General features: G+C 42.3%; 1 protein-coding gene across 1 annotated transcript in view; it reads right to left on the bottom strand.

Moving 5' to 3' along the window:
• Scoc (short coiled-coil protein) overlaps positions 1 to 13,081 on the bottom strand; it is a 32,866-nt gene extending 19,785 nt beyond the window's left edge. Inside the window, exon 1 of the mRNA XM_076571919.1 lies at positions 12,970 to 13,081. Coding sequence (XP_076428034.1) covers positions 12,970 to 13,036 — 67 coding nt within the window. The 5' untranslated portion in view covers positions 13,037 to 13,081. The remainder of the gene's footprint in view (positions 1 to 12,969) is intronic.
• Positions 13,082 to 20,533: the final 7,452 nt, after the last annotated feature.

The following is a 20,533-nucleotide window of genomic DNA, read 5'->3' as shown; positions in this document are numbered from 1 at the left end:
TCTGAGGACAACCCAGGGCCCAGCTGCTGATCCTGTGAAACCCAACAACTTGGAGGTGTTGGTGAGACTACCCTGCTCAGCTGAAACCCATCTGGGAGAGGATTCAGATGCCTACAGTTTAAAGTCTGAAGAAACAAGATCAGCTGAGGAGTTGACAAATGAACAAAACATGACCTGGGAACACAGAAGAAGGTGCTACCCAGACACCAAACCAGATCACCAGAATCATAAGTATATAATTCACCGATCGAAATCAGCTGCCCCTGAAGAAATAGCCCAATAGCACCAATTTAACCAAGAACCCCAACTAAACCAAGACTAAAAATTAGAACAAGAGAGGGACTCTCAGACACAGACACCACCTGCACCGCACAGAGGAAGAGATGAGTAGATGCCAGTGCAAAAATACAAGCAACAACATAAAGACCTATATGGCAACATCAGAACCTAGTGATTCTACACCTGCAAGACCTAAACATACCATGACAGAAGAAACAGAAGAAATCAAGCCTAAAAATGACTTTAAGAAGATGATAGAGGCCCTTAAAGAAGAAATAAAACATTCCCTCAATGAGGAAATAAAAACTTTCCTTAAAGAGGAAATGAAAAACTACCTTAAAGAGGAAATAAAAACTTTCCTTAAAGAGGAAATAAAAAACTCCCTTAAAGAGGAAATAAAAACTTCCCTTAAAGAGGAAATGAAAAACTCCATTAAAGAGGAAATAAAAAACTCCCTTAAAGAAATGGAAGAAAAAATGAACAAAAAATGGGAAGAAATCAAATCAAGCCAAGAAAAAGCAATTAAACAGATGAAAGAAACATTCCAAGATCTGAAAAATGAATTTGAGACAATAAAGAAAACACATGCTGAGGGAATGCTGGAAATAGAAATCCTGACTAAACGAACAGGAACTACAGAAACAAGCATAACCAACCGACTGCAAGAGATGGAACAGAGAATCTCTGACGCTGAAGACACGATAGAGAAAATAGATTCGTCAGTCAAAGAAAACAATAAAGACAAAAAAGTGGTAACACAAAATGTCCAGGAAATTTGGGAGACCATGAAAAGACCAAACCTAAGAATAATAGGGATAGAAGAAGGAGAAGAATACCAACTCAAAGGCACAGAAAATATATTCAACAAAATCATAGAAGAAAACTTTCCCAACCTAAAGAAAGAAATACCTATGAAGATACAAGAAGCTTACAGAACACCGAATAGGCTGGATCCAAAAAAAAGTCCTCTCACCACATAATAATCAAAACACTAAACACACAGAATAAAGAAAAAATATTAAGAGCTGCAAAAGAAAAGGACCAAGTAACATATAAAGGCAAACCCATCAGAATAACACCAGACTACTCAATAGAGACTATGAAAGCTAGAAGATCATGGACAAACCTCATGCAGACACTAAGAGACCACGGATGCCAACCCAGACTATTATACCCAGCAAAACTCTCAATCACCATAGGCGGAGTAAAGAAAATATTCCAGGATAAAACCAGATTTAATCAATACCTGTCTACAAACCCAGCCCTACAGAAAGCACTAGAAGGGAAAATTCAACCCAAAGAAGTTAAACACATCCATGAAAAATCAAGCAATAGATAATCCTACACCAACATACACCACAGAAGGACAACACAACACAACCAAAAAAAAACAGGAATTAACAATCACTGGTCATTAATATCCATCAATATCAATGGTCTCAACTCACCTATAAAAAGACACAGGCTAACAGAATGGATAAGAAAACAGGACCCATCCATATGCTGCATACAAGAAACACACCTTAACTCCAAAGACAGACACTACCTCCGAGTAAAGGGCTCGGAAAAGGTTTTCCAAGCAAATGGACCTAAGAAACAAACTGGTGTAGCTATCCTAATATCTAATAAAATAGACTTCAAACTAAAATCAATCAAAAGAGACCAGGATGGACATTACATATTCATCACGGGAAAAATCCACCAAGATGAAGTCTCGATTCTAAACATTTATGCTCCAAATACAAAAGCACCCACATTCATAAAAGAAACACTACTAAAGTTTAAAACGCACATCAAACCCCACACATTAGTAGTGGGAGATTTTAACACACCACTCTCACCAAAAGATAGATCTACCAGACTGAAACTTAACAAAGAAATAAAGGACCTAACAGATGTTATGACTGAAATGGACCTAATAGATATCTACAGAATATTCCATCCTAACACAAAAGAATATACCTTCTTCTCAGCACCCCATGGAACCTTCTCAAAAATTGACCACATGCTTGGCCACAAAACAAATCTCAACAGATACAAAAAAATTGGAATAACCTCCTGTATCTTATCAGACCACCATGCCTTAAAGTTAGAACTCAATAACAACAAAAATTATAGAAAACCCACAAACTCATGGAAACTGAACAATGCCCACCTGAAACATCAATGGGTCAAGGAAGAAATAAAAACAGAAATTAAAGAGTTCCTAGAATTCAATGAAAATGAAAGTACAACATACCCAAACTTATGGGACACTATGAAAGCAGTGCTAAGAGGAAAATTCATAGCTCTAAATGCACACATAAAGAAGATGGAGCAATCCCATACCAATGAATTAACAGCACAACTGAAAGCTCTAGAACAAAAGGAAACCAACTCACCCAGGAGAAATAGACGCCAGGAAATAATCAAATTGAGGGCTGAAATCAACGAAATAGAAAACAAGAGAACAATACAAAAAATCAATGAAACAAAGAGTTGGTTCTTTGAAAAAATCAACAAGATAGACAAACCACTAGCCAAATTAACCAAAAGGCAAAGAGAGAGCACCCAAATTCACAAAATCAGAAATGAAAAGGGAGACATAACAACAGACAATGAGGAAATCCAGAGAATCATCAGATCATACTTCAAAAACCTGTACTCCACAAAAATGGAAAACCAGGAAGAAATGGACAATTTTCTGGATAAATACCACATACCAAAATTAAATCAAGACCAGATAAACCATTTAAATAGACCAATAACCCCTAAAGAAATAGAAACAGTCATCAAAAGTCTCCCAACCAAAAAAAGCCCAGGACCAGATGGTTTCAGTGCAGAATTCTACCAGACTTTCAAAGAAGAACTAATACCAATCCTCTTCAAAGTGTTCCACACAATAGAAACAGAAGGAACACTACCAAACTCTTTTTATGAGGCTACAATTACCCTGATACCCAAACCACACAAAGATGCAACAAAGAAAGAGAACTACAGACCAATCTCCCTCATGAACATTGATGCAAAAATACTCAACAAAATATTGGCAAACCGAATCCAAGAATACATCAAAACAATCATCCACCACGACCAAGTAGGATTCATCCCAGGGATGCAAGGATGGTTCAACATACGGAAATCAGTCAATGTAATACACCATATAAACAAACTGAAAGAAAAAAACCACATGATCATCTCCTTAGATGCTGAAAAAGCCTTTGACAAAATCCAACACCCCTTCATGATAAAGGTCTTAGAAAGATTAGGAATACAAGGAACATTTTTAAACATAATAAAAGCAATTTATAGCAAGTGTGGTGGTAATCTAATTGTACTGAAATATTATTTTGATTGTATGTTAATAAATAAAGTTGTCTGGGGGTCAGAGCTATTAGAGCCATAGCAAGAGTGTGGCGGTGGTGGCACACGCCTTTAATCCCATAGATATCTGTGTGTTCAGGGTCAGAGCTATTAGAGCCATAGCAAGAGTGTGGCGGTGATGGCACACGCCTTTAATCCCATAAGATCTCTGTGTGTTCAGGGATACAGTCAGCATTGGGTACATATGCCTTTAAGACCTAGGGGGCTGTACATTCAGACAGTGACGAGGCAGTCATGTGTTTGGGTTTACAACCAATGAGAAGGCAGAACAACATACTATAAAAAAACGAACCGACAGGAAGTAGGTCTCTTTTCGCGAAGCTGGGACAGAAGGAGGAAGGGTGAGATTTTAGCTCTGAGCTCTGACCTCTCGGCTTTCTCTTTTACATTGTTTCTGTGTTTCTTATTTAATAAGACGGTTGGTTACATCTATAAGCAAGCCAACAGCAAACATCAAATTAAATGGAGAGAAACTCAAAGCGATACCACTAAATTCAGGAACAAGACAAGGCTGTCCACTCTCCCCATATTTATTCAATATAGTACTAGAAGTTCTAGCTAGAGCAATAAGACAACAAAAGGAGATCAAAGGGATACAAATTGGCAAGGAAGAAGTCAAACTTTCACTATTTGCAGATGATATGATAGTATACATAAGTGACCCCAAAAACTCTACCAGGGAACTCCTACAGCTGATAAACTCCTTCAGTAAAGTGGCAGGATACAAGATCAACTCAAAAAAATCAGTAGCCCTCCTATACACAAATGATAAAAGGGCTGAGAAAGAAGTCAGAGAAACATCACCCTTTACAATAGCCACAAATAATATAAAATACCTTGGGATAACACTAACTAAACAAGTGAAAGACCTTTTTGACAAGAACTTTAAATCTCTAAAGAAAGAAATTGAAGAAGATATCAGAAAATGGAAGGATCTACCATGCTCATGGATAGGTAGGATTAACATAGTAAAAATGGCAATCTTACCAAAAGCAATCTACAGATTCAATGCAATCCCCATCTAAATCCCAACACAATTCTTCACAGACTTGGAAAGAAAAATACTCAACTTTATATGGAAAAACAAAAGACCCAGGATAGCTAAAAGAATCCTATATGATAAAGCAACCCTTGGAGGCATCACCATCCCGGACCTCAAACTCTACTATAGAGCTATAATAATAAAAACAGCTTGGTACTGGTATAAAAACCGACATACGGACCAATGGAATCGAATTGAAGACCCTGACATTAATCCATGCACATATGAACACCTGGTTTTTGACAAAGGAGCCAAAACTATACAATGGAACAAAGAAAGTATCTTCAACAAATGGTGCTGGCATAACTGGATGTCAATATGTAAAAGATTACAAATAGATCCATATCTGTCACCATGCACAAAACTCAAGTCCAAGTGGATCAAAGACCTAAACATAAATCCAGTTACACTAAACTTAATAGAAAAGAAAATAGGAAGCACTCTTGAACGCATTGGCACCGGAGACCATTTCCTAAATAAAACACTGACAGCACAGACCCTGAGCACAACCATTAATAAATGGGACCTCTCGAAACTGAGAAGCTTTTGCAGGGCAAAAGACACAGTCAATAAGACAAAAAGACAGCCAACAGATTGGGAAAAGATCTTCACCAAACCCACATCTGACAGAGGATTGATCTCCACAATATATAAAGAACTCAAGAAACTAGACATCAAAGCACTGAACAGTCCAATTAAAAAATGGGCTAAAGAGCTAAACAGAGAATTCACAAAACAAGAACTACAAATGGCTGAAAGACATTTAAAGAAATGCTCAACATCCTTAATCATCAGAGAAATGCAAATCGAAACGACTCTGAGATACCACCTTACACCTGTTAGAATGGCTACGATCAAAAACACCAATGACAACCAATGTTGGAGAGGATGTGGAGCAAAGGGAACACTCCTCCACTGTTGGTGGGAATGTAAACTTGTACAACCACTGTGGAAATCAGTATAGCGGTTTCTCAGAAAATTAGGAATCGAACTACCTCAAGACCCAGCCATCCCACTCTTGGGCATCTACCCAAGGAATGCTGATTTATACCATAAAGATACATGCTCAGCTATGTTCATAGCAGCACTATTTGTAATAGCCAGAACCTGGAAACAACCTAGATGCCCATCAATGGAAGAATGGATGAATTAAATGTGGTACATATACACAATGGAGTACTACTCAGCAGAGAAAAACAATGAAAGCATGAAATTTGCAGGCAAATGGATGGAACTAGAAAAAATCATCCTGAGTGAGGTAACCCAAACCCAGAAAGACAGTTATGGTATGTACTCACTCATTGGTGGATTCTAGATATAAAATAAAGAACAATCAGACCACAACCCATAGAACCATGGAGGCTATATATATAGCATGGAGGTCCCTAGGACGACTGTGGCATATAATAAATTTCAGTTTTACTCAATTATTGAAAAAAAATAGCCAAATGAATGGAAACACATGAACTATGAACCAAAGGCTGAGGGGCTCCCAGCTGGATCAGGCCCTCTGAATAGGTGAGACAGTTGATTGGCTTGATCAGTTTGGGAGGCATCTAGGCAGTGGGACCAAGTCCTGTGCTCATTGCATGAGTTGGCTGTCTGAAACCTGGAACTTATGCAGGGACACTTGGCTTAGTCTGGGAGGAAGGGACTGGACCTCCCTGGACTGAGTCTACCAAGTTGATCACAGTCCTCGGGGGAGGACTTGTCCTGGAGGAGGTGGGAATGGAGGGTGGGCTGGGGGTAAGGGGAGTGCGTGGGAGGGGGGAGAATAGGGGAACCCATGGCTGATATGTAGAACTGAATGATATTGTAAAATAAAAAATATATATCACAAAAAAAAAATTAAAGAGGTGCCAGGCAGTGGTGGTGCACACCTTTAATCTCAGATGGCAAGTATTGGTGCTTCAAACGCTTCTCAATGTCAGCCTGCAGGTTAGGATCGATTCCTTGCTCCCATAAATTAGTTTTGATTTTTTTTAAAGTATTGTATAGCAGTCAATAAGAACAAGAATTAATAATGGGATCTCATGAAACTGAAAATCTTCTGTACAGTAAAGGAAACTACCATTCGGACAAGGTGACAGCCTACAGAATTGGAAAAGACTTTTTACCAACTTTACATCCAATAAAGGGCTAATATCTAAAATATATAAACATATTTAGATGTTGCCACAGCAGTCCATTCCTTAAGCTTGTTTGTTTAGCTGATTTTTTTAATTGTGTAGCTCATTTGTTTCAGTATGACTTCTATGATTGAAGAGATTTCTGCAGAGAGAGGATGTAACGTCGCATAGTGATGCATCAGAGACCCTGAGCTGGGCATCCTCAGCGCTGCTGGCAGTCAGCTAACCCCTTCTTAAATGCCTTGTGCTGAGTCTCTAAGACATGTTTTCCCCACACCTGGGAGGAATTCCTAATGCCACCATCCATATTATCTTCAGCTTGGAGGGACAGACGTCTCACTTATGGTGATGTCACCATTCATACTCAGAGGGACTCAGATGCCAGTTGAGCATGCTGAGACTTTCTGCCATGCTAGGTGTGATGAATATACTCATTTGTTTTTGAGGAAGAGAGCATTTCCCCCCATAGAACAGATGGTCTTTCTGACACCCTTAAGGTATCTGGATATCTCCATACATGGCATACGACACAACACACCATGCCAAAAAAATGGAAAAACTGTAGCCCTAACCAGTCCCTGACTAGCCCTAGCCAATTAGAATATATTAATATGATTGCCACTTGCTTAAGCCAATCACATCTAAAATGACCTAACTGCCCTAGGAACTCCCCTTGGCTATGCTTAAAAGGAGCCTGGTGAATTCTTCTTGGGTTATAGGTTGCCTTTGTGTGGGATGGCCAGCCCCAGCATGCTGGAAGCTTTCTTGAGATAATAAACACTCTTGCTGGGATGATGGTCTTTTGTGGAACTTCTCCAGGACCCTAACACTGACATCACTGTCCACATTATGTTTCGAGGCAGGACCTCTCACTCAAGCTGAAAACCACTGATTAGGTAGAACTAGCTGGCCAGCAAGCCCCAAGAACCATACTGTTTCTGTTTCTCCAGCTCTGGGGCTACAGACACATGCTGCTTTGCCTTGTCTGACTTTTTTTTTTTTTCCTTTGAGACAGTCTCACTATGTAGCCCAGGAACTCACTCTGTAGACCAGACTGGCCTTAAACTCACTGAGATCTGCCTGCCGCTGCCTTCTGAGAGCTGGGATTAGGGCTACACTACCATGCCAGACCCATGGCTGGGTTTGTTACATCACTGCACGGGATCAGAATTCAGATCCTCATATTTGCATAGTGTATTGGTTATTTTCTGTTACTGTGATAAAGCACTGAGCAAAAGCAATTCAAAGGGGGGTTTATTTGGCTTACATTTCCACTTCACAGTCTATCGTTGAGGGGAGTCAGGGCAGGAACTCAAGGAAGGAACTTGAAGCAGAAACCACAATGCAGAAGAATGCTGCTTGCTGATGTGTTCTCCATGGATTGCACAGCTTGCTGACCCACCCAAGGGGAGCACCAACCCACCACCTAAGGGGAGCACCACCCACAGTGGTCTGAACCCTCCCACATCAATCATTAGTCAAGAAAAATGTTCCTGCAGACTTGCCCAAAGACCAACCTGATGGAGGCAGTCCCTCAATTGAGGTCCCCTCTTCTCAGGTGATTCTAGTTGTGGCAAGTTGACCAAAACCTAACCACTGCACATGTGGCAATCACTTTATTGACAGAGCCATCTCCCCATCTCCCTGAATAATCTTTTAAGTTACTGTTCATCTATTCCCTATGATGGGACACCTTGCTCAGCCGTGAGGCAGGGGGAGGAGCTTGGTCCTGTCTCAACTTGAGATGCCCGCCTGTGTTGACTCCCATAGGAGGCCTTTCTGGACCCTTTCTGAGGAGTAGATGGGGAGAGGGGGGTAGAAAGGAGGTGTGGGGGGGGGGAGGGAATGGGATGAGAGGAGGGAGGGGAAACTGGTTGGTATGTAAAATAAATACAAACAGTTACTGCTCATGACCAAATTCACTAGGGGGTGTAAACAGACACAACACAGGGATTACCGCTAATTCTGGCCAGCCTCCCACCCTGCCACACACCAGTGTGCACGTGTCTACACATGGATGACATTCTCCACATCCTAAGAACCTGTCCAGTAATATGTCCACTCCAGAACTCTCCTCAGCATAGTGGACTCCCAGGGTGTCCACTGTAACCCGGCAAAGCTGTTTACAGCCACACAGCAGACATGGGAGTGAGATGCCAGCTGCAAATGCTGCCTCCCTTTAGCACCGGGAAAGAAGCAGGGCCTCTTCATGAGCAGGTCTCTGCATGAGCAGGCCTCTGCATGAGCAGGGTCTCTGCATGAGCAGGGTCTCTGCATGAGCAGGGTCTCTGCATGAGCAGGGCCTCTGCATGAACAGGACTCTGCATGTTCAGGGCCTCTGCATGAGCAGGCCTCTGCATGTTCAGGGCCTCTGCATGAGCAGGGCCTCTTGTCTGCATGAGCAGGGCCTCTTGTCTGCATGAGCAGGGCCTCCTCTGCATGAGCAGGGCCTCTGCATGAGCAGGGCCTCTGCATGAGCAGGGTCTCTGCATGAGCAGGGCCTCTGCATGAGCAGGACTCTTGTTGGGGCTCAGGACTTCCCTAGGCTGGGCAGCCACAAATCTGTTTCCCTCTTTAGCTCATATTAAAAGGATGGATGAGAGGAAAAGGAACCCAGGCCCTTGCCACCTTGTCCTTGGAACGTTAATTAATGTTTCATCTGCTTGGCCAAGGAGACAGCAGAGGGCCTTCTGAAAGCTTTTCAAACCCGGCCATCCTGAGCAGCCGTGAGGGGCTGCAGCAACTCCTGCATGGTGGGAGGAAGTGGTACCGAATACAAAACGCATAACCATTGTGTCACTTGTCTGAGAAGCACAGTACAACCTGGCAGTGGGGGCTAACTGGCTGATACCGAAAGCAGCTTTGACTATGATTCAGGAGAGCTTCAGAAAGCAGAGTCAGAAAGCAGGCTGAGGCGTAAAGGGAGGCACAGTGGAAGGACACTGGGGGTGACAGAGAGGAAGGGGACTTCACTGTGAGGAAATAACTGTGCTCTTGTGCATGTCCACCTTCCCTGTCCCTCCCCAAGCCTATTTATCAGGACCAGTCAGGAGGCAGTCCAGGTTTACAGTACAGAGTCCACTCCACACCGTGGTTACCATGAGAACTACGGGACTTTGCTGGGAGCTCCCTGAAGTGGGAGCAGAGGAGCTGAAATGCACTTGCTGCTTGACACGCTGATTCCAGACACCTCCATTGTCATCTGGATCCTCAAAGGGATTCTGAGGCATTTTCTTAGGGTCACTTTGCATCTGAAGAGCTGAGGCCCGGCAATGCTCACTAAAGGCTCAGAGCCTTGCAGAGTCAAATGCTGGCTTCTCCAGAGTACAGGCCCTTCCTGCCACACCACCCCATGACAGCTCTGCAGCTAAGCAGGTCCCATCCACTGCCCGCAGGTGAGAGTAGATATTTCCTGAGAGCAGGGCCAAACTGATCCAAAAGTATAGGAAGGAGGCTCAAAAAAATTACAGAAATAATTTAGGAATGGCTGCCTGCCTGACTTTTTTTCTATGAAACACACACAAATCTAGTCTGAATTTTGTGGCAGGAATGTATCAAGTGCCTGAGGGACAGACGCATAAAGTCCGGGTTGTGTCTTCTAGATGCTCATAGTCTATTGCGTGAGATATACATGTACATCGTATGCATATACAATATGCTTATATTGGTTACTTTTCTTATTGTTATGAGCAAATAGCTGACGAGAGGCAGCTGAAGGGAGAAGGTGTGTTTGCTTCATCGTGGTGAAGGCAGGGACCCTAGCAGGAACAGGAGGTGGTGCATCGGCAATCAGGAAGCTGAGAGACACGCTCAGCTCGCTTTCTCCTTGTTATTCAGCCTGGGACTCCACACTGTGGAATGTTGCCACTCACATTTAGGGTGGGGGTTCCCACTTCAGTTAACCCAATCTAGAAACTCCCTTGTAGACATGCCTCAGGGTTGTCTCACAGGTGGATCAAGATCCTGGCGGGTTGACAGGGATATCACAATGCTACTCAGCAATACTGACTGATAAGGGGCATTCAAGGTCCTTAAGGAGAAAAGAGGAAAGTTGCCAGCCTGAGGAGTTCAAGGAGGGCTTTCTGGAGGAGACACTGCCTGAGTGAGATCTTACAGGAAAGTAGGGGTTAGCCAGGGAAGACAGAGGTAGGTGTATTATTTCAAGCAATCAGAGGAACCACTCAGAACCTAGACGTGAAATAGGAATCGTGTACAGGGAACACTGTCTCCCCCTGAGCCCACAAAAGGTGGCAGGAAATGACACTGAAGGGACAGGTGGAGACAGGAAATAGCAACTGAGTAACAACTCAATGTGTTGAACTTCAGCCAATAGGGATTGGGGCGGGGGGCAGACACCAAGAGTGAAGAGTAAGAGTTGGACTAGGAAGGACAGCGGAAAGGTTGGTGCTGTGGCCACAGGAAGGGAAACTGGGAATCGATCTGAGAGTCGGAGGACCTGTTGATAGCCAGATTAATTAAGGTGGCACACACTAATAATGAAATAGTGTTCCGCCTTAAAAGGGAAGGAGATTTCACCAGCTCTGTGACCATTGGTGAGCTGGGTGAGCTCAGGGGTCGTCGTGTTGAATGAAGTAAGCCAGACACAGGAAGGCAAATGCTGCCCTCTCTTGCTTACAGAGGGAATCTAAGGATGCCAAGGATGCCAAGTTTACTGGAACAGAGAACAGAAATGGGAGTTAATGGAGGCTGGGAGCCAGAAAGGTCAGGGGAGATGCTGGGTAAAAGGTAAAAAATAATATGTAAGTAATAGATAAATAACTCAAGAAGTCCAGTGAGGATCTTGCTGACTGTAGTTCATAACAGCATATTATATACTCCAAATTACGGAGAGGGTGGGTTTAAGTGTTCTCATAAAAACACACTAGAGATCTGAAGTTTTTAACGTATTTATGTAATATTTTTATTTGTATATAATAATTAGGGTGTGGCTGAGTGGGTAAATAAAGAGAGGGGTGTTTCAGAAAGTCTCCCTTCTCTCAGCCCACTTTACAATGCACAGAAATGTGTGACCTGGCTGTGTCCAGGCTTTAAAGCAGTCGCCCAGACCAGAGACTACAGGCCTTGGCATGCACCATGGCTGTCACCCTGACTTCCAGAAGCCAAGAAACAGGCTTTCTTCTCTGCCTTTGTTTCCTTCGCTGATTTCTTTCCTCAGCGCTACAAAAGGCAGCAAGCAGCACCCTAGTCCTCTCCAGCCCTGCAATTGTACCTTTCCTCTCCTAGGAAGGCTGGAAATACTCCTGGAATTGCCAAGACCCCAGCCCGTCTGCAGCAGGCCTCCCCCGGAGCCCACTGGCAGTCTGTGGTAACTGTCTGGCAGGCTGCACATCAGAAAAACACATTTTGAATTTGAGTATTCAGGGAGAAAGCGGAGAAGCTTGGCTGCATGAAAGAGCAATTGATGTGAAGTACTCAGGTTTTGCTTGCATGCTGGTCACAGTCAGCAACCCCCACAGCTTAACTGCAATCCTGCTGACTTCTTATACTGACTGTGCTATAGAGACTTAGAAAACCATCACACAAAAAAAGGGCGCAAGGACACATGCACGCACGCACGCACGCACGCATGCACACTTGAAGACTTGTGGTTCTGGAGAGCTCCAGCAATTCACAGTTCAGCAATGTCTCTTTTCTCTGAGACGCTGGATGAGTGACTGTTCTGAGATCCCTTCTCCCATGTTAAATTCTGCAAAGTTTGTCTTTGCTTAAAACTAAACATTTCTGACACAGGTCTTAAAGCTAGTCAGAGCATATTCTAGGTCACTTTTCAGAAATAATAAAAACTATTTGATAAAGTAGAGAAGAAATGAACAAAGGAAATTAACAATACCATAGATTTAGAAACAACGTTGAGGTCATGTTTCCTGAACTAGGAAATGAACACTTTATATTTTTCTTTGTTGATTTATTTTTTAAAAGCCCATCTAATGTAGCCTTGGGAACCTTGGCTATTACTTAACTTAAAAGGAAGAAGAAAAACTGCTCTTAATTAAAAACTGACATTCGTAACTATACTTTTTCAACTCTTTTCCAATGAGTATGTCTCGCTGTTATAATAAAGGTAATAAAGGTTATATTTCCAACCACCTAGCAGTCAGAGAGAGCTGCCTGAGCATCCGTGCACACCTTCCCTACCTGCGTCATCTGTTAGCGAGATGCTGGTGAACGCGCCGTCTTCCTCCTCTGTGCTCGCCCCATCCATCTTGCTCACCAGCAGCGCCTGCCTGTGAGGAGCGGCGGTTGCTCCACATGCTCACCCTTGTTGAATCATTAATAAGCACCCAGCAGGTGTTATCTGACCTCCACCCCGTCAGCCTCTCACTGTTCCACTTGAGCTTTGTGTTCTCAACCAGAAACAACCCAAGTTAAAGAGTTACAGCGCTTTACCCGACGCTGACGGCACTGCGGCTGTCGCCTGGGTCCAGTGGCACCAAGCCTTCAGTACCCAGCGATGGTACTGTGGGCTGACTACAGAAATTATGCAGAAAGGATTGGGATGAAATTGAAGAGAAGAGACTGAACTTGTATGATTGATGTCTTTTGATACCTATTATAAACTTCTCAAGGACCTGATGGAGGAACTTGGCTGACCTGGAGAAAAGTCACTTGGCTTGCGTGGAACACAGGGCTAAGTCCATTGTAAGGAATGGATTAAAAGTGACTGATAGACAATGTGAGACTGATAAATGGCACTGGTGCATGTGGAGCATTCATGTGCATATAGCTTGCATGTAGTGGCCAAAGAGCAACAATGGATGTCTTCCTCAATCTGTCTCCATCTTATATTTCTGTGGCAGGGTCTTTTACCTGGAGCCCACCAATTGGCTAGAAGGGTTGGCCAGTGTGGTAGTTTGAATGTCACTGGCCCCCATAAGCTCATAGGGAGTGGCGCTATCAGGAGATGTGGCTTTGTTAGATAGAGTAGGTGTGGCCTTGTTGAAGGAAGATTGTCACTATGGGAGCAGGCTTTGAGGTTTCCTTTGCTCAGGATACTGCCCAGGGTCACAGTCAACTTCCTATTGCCTGTAAGAGGTACTCTCAGCTAATACTCCAGCACCACATCTGCCTGCACACCACCGGCTCCTCATTCCTGACTTAAAATTTTCTATGTTGAGGTCTAACATGAAAGAAGAAAATTATGCAATTTACAAGATTACAAACATATAATATATATCCAAGACTCAGATCAAAAGCATTTCCAGTCCCTCAGAGGAAGAGATTATAAAGTTCAGCTTGCCTTTTAGTGCTCTACCGGAAGGAACTGCTGGGATAATGTGTTAAAAAGCACTGAGTGGAGAACACGTGAGCACAGGCTGTCCTCACTCCCAAGCTGTGGTGATACATTGTGTATCAAATAAAGCTTCCCTGCAGATCCAAGGACAGCCAGTCACTAGATTAAACATGGAGGCCAGACAGTGGTGGCACATACCTTTAATCCCAGCACTAGGAAGGAAGTGATATGGCTGGGCAGAGAAAGGTATATAAGGCGTGAGGAGACAGGAACTAGGCCCCTTTCGGCTGAGGACTCAGAGACTTTCAAACAGAGGATTCGTGGAGTTGGTGAGGTAAGACGTGGCAGTGGCTTGTTCCTTTGTCTCTCTGATCTTTCAGCATTTACCCCGATATCTGGCTCCGGGTTTATATTAAAATACCATTTAAGATTCGAGCACCACAAAGTGAAAATCTTTTTTTCTGTCCCTTTGCTTGGGCGTCTCTGTCACTTTGCTCTTCCCCAGAACAATTTCCATCTGTTTCCTCATCTGTTCAGAACACACGGACTGGGTGTTGGATGCTCAAGACTCTGAGAACAGATTAGTAATTGTGGTACTTGTCTCTCTGAAACTTGGAAATTAGTTGAATTTAAGGCAGAGATAGGAAATGAGTGACTAGTCCAGTGGCTAAGAAAGACCCCCGTCACATGCTGACCCTGCCTCTCCGTGTGTCACCGGAGGATGGAAACAACATGGTTTCATTCTGCTCTTCCAGATTCTCTGGCGGAGACACAAATTAAATCACTAGATATGTGTGTTTTCTTCAAGTCTCAAGAGAGTTCAAATTCAAGACTCAAAAGAGAAAGTCAGACAATGATACTCACAGTGTCTGAACCACAGAAAACTTGGGGTGAGTGGTGTACCTCCATTATCAGGGGACACGGGGACTCTCTGATGACCCATGGCAGTCTTGGCAGTCTCATCACATGCAGGCCTTCCTCAGCAGAAGGGCCCATCCTTCTGGGTGTGGTTCAACCTCTAGCTGCCTCTCCTGGCTCTTCCCTGGCTGACAGACTCGTGGGGAATTTAAGACAACTGATCCTTTTGGAGGATCAATCCTTTGGCCCAGAAAGGGAACCCAGAAAAAGCCACTACCTGGACATATGAACACAAGCATGAACACACATGTAAATGTGTGTGGGGAGCATGTGTGACTGAGTATGTCTGAGGGTGAGAATGTGAGTGTGTGTGAGGGTATGAGTATACATGTGAGCATGTGTGAGCGTGTTTATATGTTTAGTGTGCCAATACGTGGGAAGGGTGTAAGTGCGTGAGTGTGTGTATTTGTGTCTGTTGTCAGTCTATGTGTTACAGGCCATCCTAGGCCATAGAGCAAGATCTTTTCTCAAAAATAAACAGCAGCAACGACAAAAATACATTTTTTTAAATCAAAAAGTCTAGAAAGAGGCCAGCATGCTGGCACACACCTGTAATTCCAACCTTCAAGAGGCTGAGATGGGGTTAGGAAGTTCAAGGCCAGCCTTGGCTACACAGTCAGAACTTGTTTCAATAACCCCTGCTCCCAAGTCTAGAGAATACAAATCTTAATAGGAACTAGTTTGCAAAATCAAGAACACACTTTCTTGTCATGAGCTGCATTAGCTCTTTAAACCAAATAAGTCAAAGATCTGGCTCACACACAAACCCCAGATTTTGCTGAATAAAGAAAATAAATGAAAAGAAAAAGTTGGAGACTGGAGAGATGGCTCAGTGGTTAAGAGCACTGGCTGCTCTTCCAGAGGACCTGGGTTCCAGAGGACCTAGGTTCAATTCTCAGCACCCACATGGCAGCTCACAACCACCTGTACCTCTAGTCCCATGGGATCTGACACTCTCTCCTGAACATCTCAGGTATTACATGTATATGGTACACAGACATTCCTACAAGCAAAACCCACTTATATACAAAATAAAATGTTTTAAAAGCAAAATCTGCCCAGAAACATTCAAATGTAGAAACAGACAAGTAAAATCCAAAGAAACTTCCCATAATCTTGATAACATATGAAACTAAATTCTGGGCCAAAGACAAGACAAGCTGTGCTCTCCTGGTTGTTCTCCAGAACAGTTTACTTGTATGCATATGTCTCTGTAGATTGATTACAAGGAATTGGTTCACATAATTACAGTGGATGGGCAAGTCCCAAGATTTGCTACCAGCAAGCCTAGCTATGGGATCAGCAGCACAAGCTCTAATACAAAGTATTTCAGGCTTGTGACTCAAGAAGATTCCATTTAAGTTTGATGTTCCTTTTGAAGGCTGTCAGATGGCAGGTCTGCCCTCTTTCTCAGCCTGTTTTATTTCTATTCAAGACTTCAAAGGCTTTCTCAAGGCTGTCCAATTTAGGGCAGGCACTCTGCTTTACTCAGTCCACCATTAGGATATCAATCTGACCCCCAGGCACCCTCTCAGACACACATAGCATAATGTTTAAGCAAATATCTGGACATCCCATGATTCAGTCAAATTGACACAAAAAACAAAGAATGAAACACCCACCCAACAAAGACAAGACCATACATCAACATCTAGAGTCACATCAATCATACCAGCCCCAGATGCCTAGACACAACCACAAAAATATAAACATTAACAGCCAAGACAACATGCCTTCACCAGAACCCAGTAACCCTACTACAGTAGGCCTGAAAATGTAATATAGCTGAAGCACAAGACAAGGATTTCAAATAGCTGAATATGAATATGTTCAAGGATATGAATAAATCCCTTAAGAAGTCTGTGAAAACACAAACGATAGAATGAAATAATAAAAACAATTCATGAAATGAAAGTAGAATTTAACAAAGAAATAGAATCACTAAAGAAAACCCAAACTGAAATAAAACTGGGAATAAAAAATTAAGAATGTCAAGCAAAAACCTCAAAGGTAAGCCTCACCAATAGGTTACAAGACATGGAAGAAAACCTCTTAGGTGTTGAAGACAAGGTAGAAGAAATAGATACCTCAGTCAAAGAAAATGTCAAGACTTAAAAAAAAATAAAAATAAAAATAAAAACCTAAGAAATCTGGGACCCTATTAAAAGATCAAATCTATTAGGCATAGGAGTAGAGAAAAGAGAAGAAACACAGATCAAAAGCACAGAAAGTATTTTCAACAAAATCATAGAAAAAATTTTTTTCTAGCCTAAAGGAGATCACAATCAAGCTACGAGAGTCATACACAACACCAAATAGACAGGCCCAGAAAAGAAATTCTTCATAACACAAAATAACCAAAACGCTAAGTGTATACAACAAAGAAAGAATATTAAAAGCTGCAAAGGGAAAGACCAAGTAACATATAAAGGCAGACCCATTAGAATTACACCCAACTTCTCAATGAAGACTGAAAGTCAGAAGAACCTAAACGGATATTCTTCAAACTCTAAGGGGTCACAGATGCCAATCCAAGCTACTATACCCAGCAAAACTATCAATCACAGTAGACTGAAAAAGGAAAACATTCCATGATAAAAATAAATTTAAGCAGTATCTACCTACAAATGCAGATCTACAGAAGACACTAGAAGGAAAGCTTCAAACTGAAGAGATTAGTCACACCCAAGAAAACACAAGGAAAAAATAGCCCCGGGCCAAGAATTAAAAAACAGAGGGAAAACCCAAATCATAACAAAAATAATAAAAAAAAAACCAGGAATCAGTAAACAATAAGCATTGATAACTCTCAACATTAATGGTCTTGATTTTACCAATAAAAATATACAGACTAACTGGTTGTATTAGTAAACAGGGTCCATCCTTCTGCTGCATCCAAGAAGAACACTTTGCTATTAAGGATAAACATCAGCTCAAGGTAAAAAAATAGGAAAAGATATTCCAATCAAATGAATTCATAGAGCAAGCAGGTGTAGCCATTTTAATAGTTGACCAAATAGACTTCAAACCAAAACTAATCAGAAGAGATAGGGAAGGACACTTATAGGGAGCCAGATCAGCCCAAGACCTTAGAGGCTCTTATAAAAGGACACAGGGAACTTTAGACTGTGTCTTTATCCAGGGATGGTCTTGACAAGGCCTGTCTGGAGACCCAACTCTTCCCCGAGGCTGTGGTTATCAATCCTTAGACAGCTGAAGTGTCTCCCACTCTCTTTGCCAACATTGTCTGACTTAGCTCTCTGCTAACCTTGGCTGTTTTTCCCTCTACAAATAGTATATATGATACTGTACTTCTTAATAAACTTGCTTGGCATAAGTCATCAGCTTGTGAAAGATCTCCAAGTCCCAGCCATTGTTTTGTATTTTTTATTTCTTGTCTTCTTTATTTCTCATTCTCAGTCCTCCACTCAACACCTCATTGTTCATGTCCCTTATTCCTACTGGTGTGAGTAAATGGCACCCAACAGGGGACACAAGTGTGTGAAAAGTCATCAAGAATGAGTACGGCCATGATCAAAACACAGAGTAGAAGAGTCAGACCTGGGGACCACCTGAAATAACAAGTAAGTAAGTAGAATAGATGTTTTAAAAAGGAAAAAGGAGGTGGAATTCTGGGAGTAAAACAGGACAGCTGAATTGTAAAGAGAATTTGTTCTCTTTCCTTTGGAAGTTTCATGGCTTCTGCACTCTTTTTCTTGTAATGTATTGCTACAGCACTTAGAGAAAATCATTACTTTCATTCAAAAAATCTGCCCTTGGTCCCTGAAGAAGTTTCTGTTCATTTAAAGACAGGGATGTCAGTGTTCGGTTTTGTGTGAGTCTGTGGAAGAAATAGGGATACGCCAGGATGAATTTTGACTTAGCATCAGCAGAGGAGCCAATTTCTGATTGACTGTGTTGCTTCACAAAAGGCATTTTTTGTTACACAATTTACACCTTAGCAAGTCAATTTCCACATACTGAAACCTCTTATTTGAATCTCCCTGAAGGAAACAAATGACTGAGCAATTCTTAGTCATGGGACCTCTCAGCTTTCCAAGTCCTCCCACAACCAAGTTTTGAATCCTTCAGGAAGAACTCAGATAAGTTTAAAACATTTCAGACAAAGGGTAGTGGACACAAAAGATGACAGTCACAAAAGGCAGATCAAATCTGAGTGCTAACACTCTGGAATACAAACCAGCTGCAATGCTCTGTGGGATCTCCTGCTACATGCGGGAACACAAAAGTTTAAAGAATTCCATTGATTAATGCTAAAGCTTTGAATTTTTGAATTCAAAGTATAACAGTATAGTATAACAGTAGCATAGAATAATTTATATTTATATACCTTAAGTCATTTCCTTAGATCCTTATAACTTAGACATTTTATATCCTCAGATGTTTATAATTTAAACTATGTTTGGATTTTTATAATTTATATAAGCCTTAAACTTTTTATCCAATTATTTACCATTAGACATGTATGTGGTGGATTACAGAGAGCAGCCTTTGGAAAGAAAGTTCCTTTAAATAGTAAAAGTTAACACCTGAAACCTGTTTGTCCTTTAATATGAAGCCTGTTAGTAAGGCAAACCTGTCTGTGAGTTTGCCTTTTTATCAGGTGACCTAATAATTCTAGAAAAGTAAGGAGTGGGGTTTATATGTGCATGCATTGATCATAGTTGCTGCTAAATTGATGAAGCTACAGTTAGCCTTCAATACCATCAGAAACCTGAGAAAGATAAATTATAGCAGGAAGTATGATCCAAATGGCATATGTATCACTTAAAATGACAGACTTACCCATGCCTAGACAGTTACCCTAGGCTCCCTTGGTCTCCACAGCTTCATTGGGGACAGCAGTTGTAGGTCTTCGGTTATGGATAGTTGTTGTAGGATAGCAGTTGTAGGTGGGTCATACAGGATAGCATTAACTCTTCGGCTGCCACACAGGACAGCATCAGCCTTTGGCTGCCAGACCCAGGTCTGAGAGATTTTCCTGTAGAGGAGGAACCTGAGTGACTGACTTATTTTGACAAGGCAGAGTAGAACAGTGCACCCAGCAGTGTCCACTGTTTGTATAGGGCCCTGGTATTAGGCAAGACATGGGGCAGTTTTTTACAATGGTTAGTGTTACACAATCCAGGTGGAGTGGTTTATGGTGGTATTCTATCTGTACTGAAATGTGATTTTATTTGTACGTTAACAAATAAAGTTGCCCGGGGGTCAGAGCTATTAGAGCCATAGAAAGAGCGTGGTGGTGGCGGCGGCGGCGGCGGCGGCGGCGGCGGCGGCGGCGGCGCACGCCTTTAATCCCATAGATCTCTGTGTGTTCAGGGATACAACCAGCATTGGAGGCATACGCCTTTAAGACCTAGAGGGCTGTACATACAGGCAGTGAAGAGGCAGTCACGTGTTTGGGTTCACAGCCAATGAGAAGGCAGAACAAAAAACTATGAAAAGACATACACAGAGGAAGTAGCTTTTTTTCGCAGAGCTAGGACCACCGCAGGAGGAAGGGTAAGATTTTAGCTCTGAGCTCTGACC

This window comes from Peromyscus maniculatus, chromosome 5 (assembly GCF_049852395.1).
Source record: "Peromyscus maniculatus bairdii isolate BWxNUB_F1_BW_parent chromosome 5, HU_Pman_BW_mat_3.1, whole genome shotgun sequence".
NCBI lineage: Eukaryota > Metazoa > Chordata > Mammalia > Rodentia > Cricetidae > Peromyscus > Peromyscus maniculatus.
The sequence above is the reverse complement of the archived record's forward strand: the minus strand, read 5'-3'. Positions and strand labels throughout refer to the sequence as shown.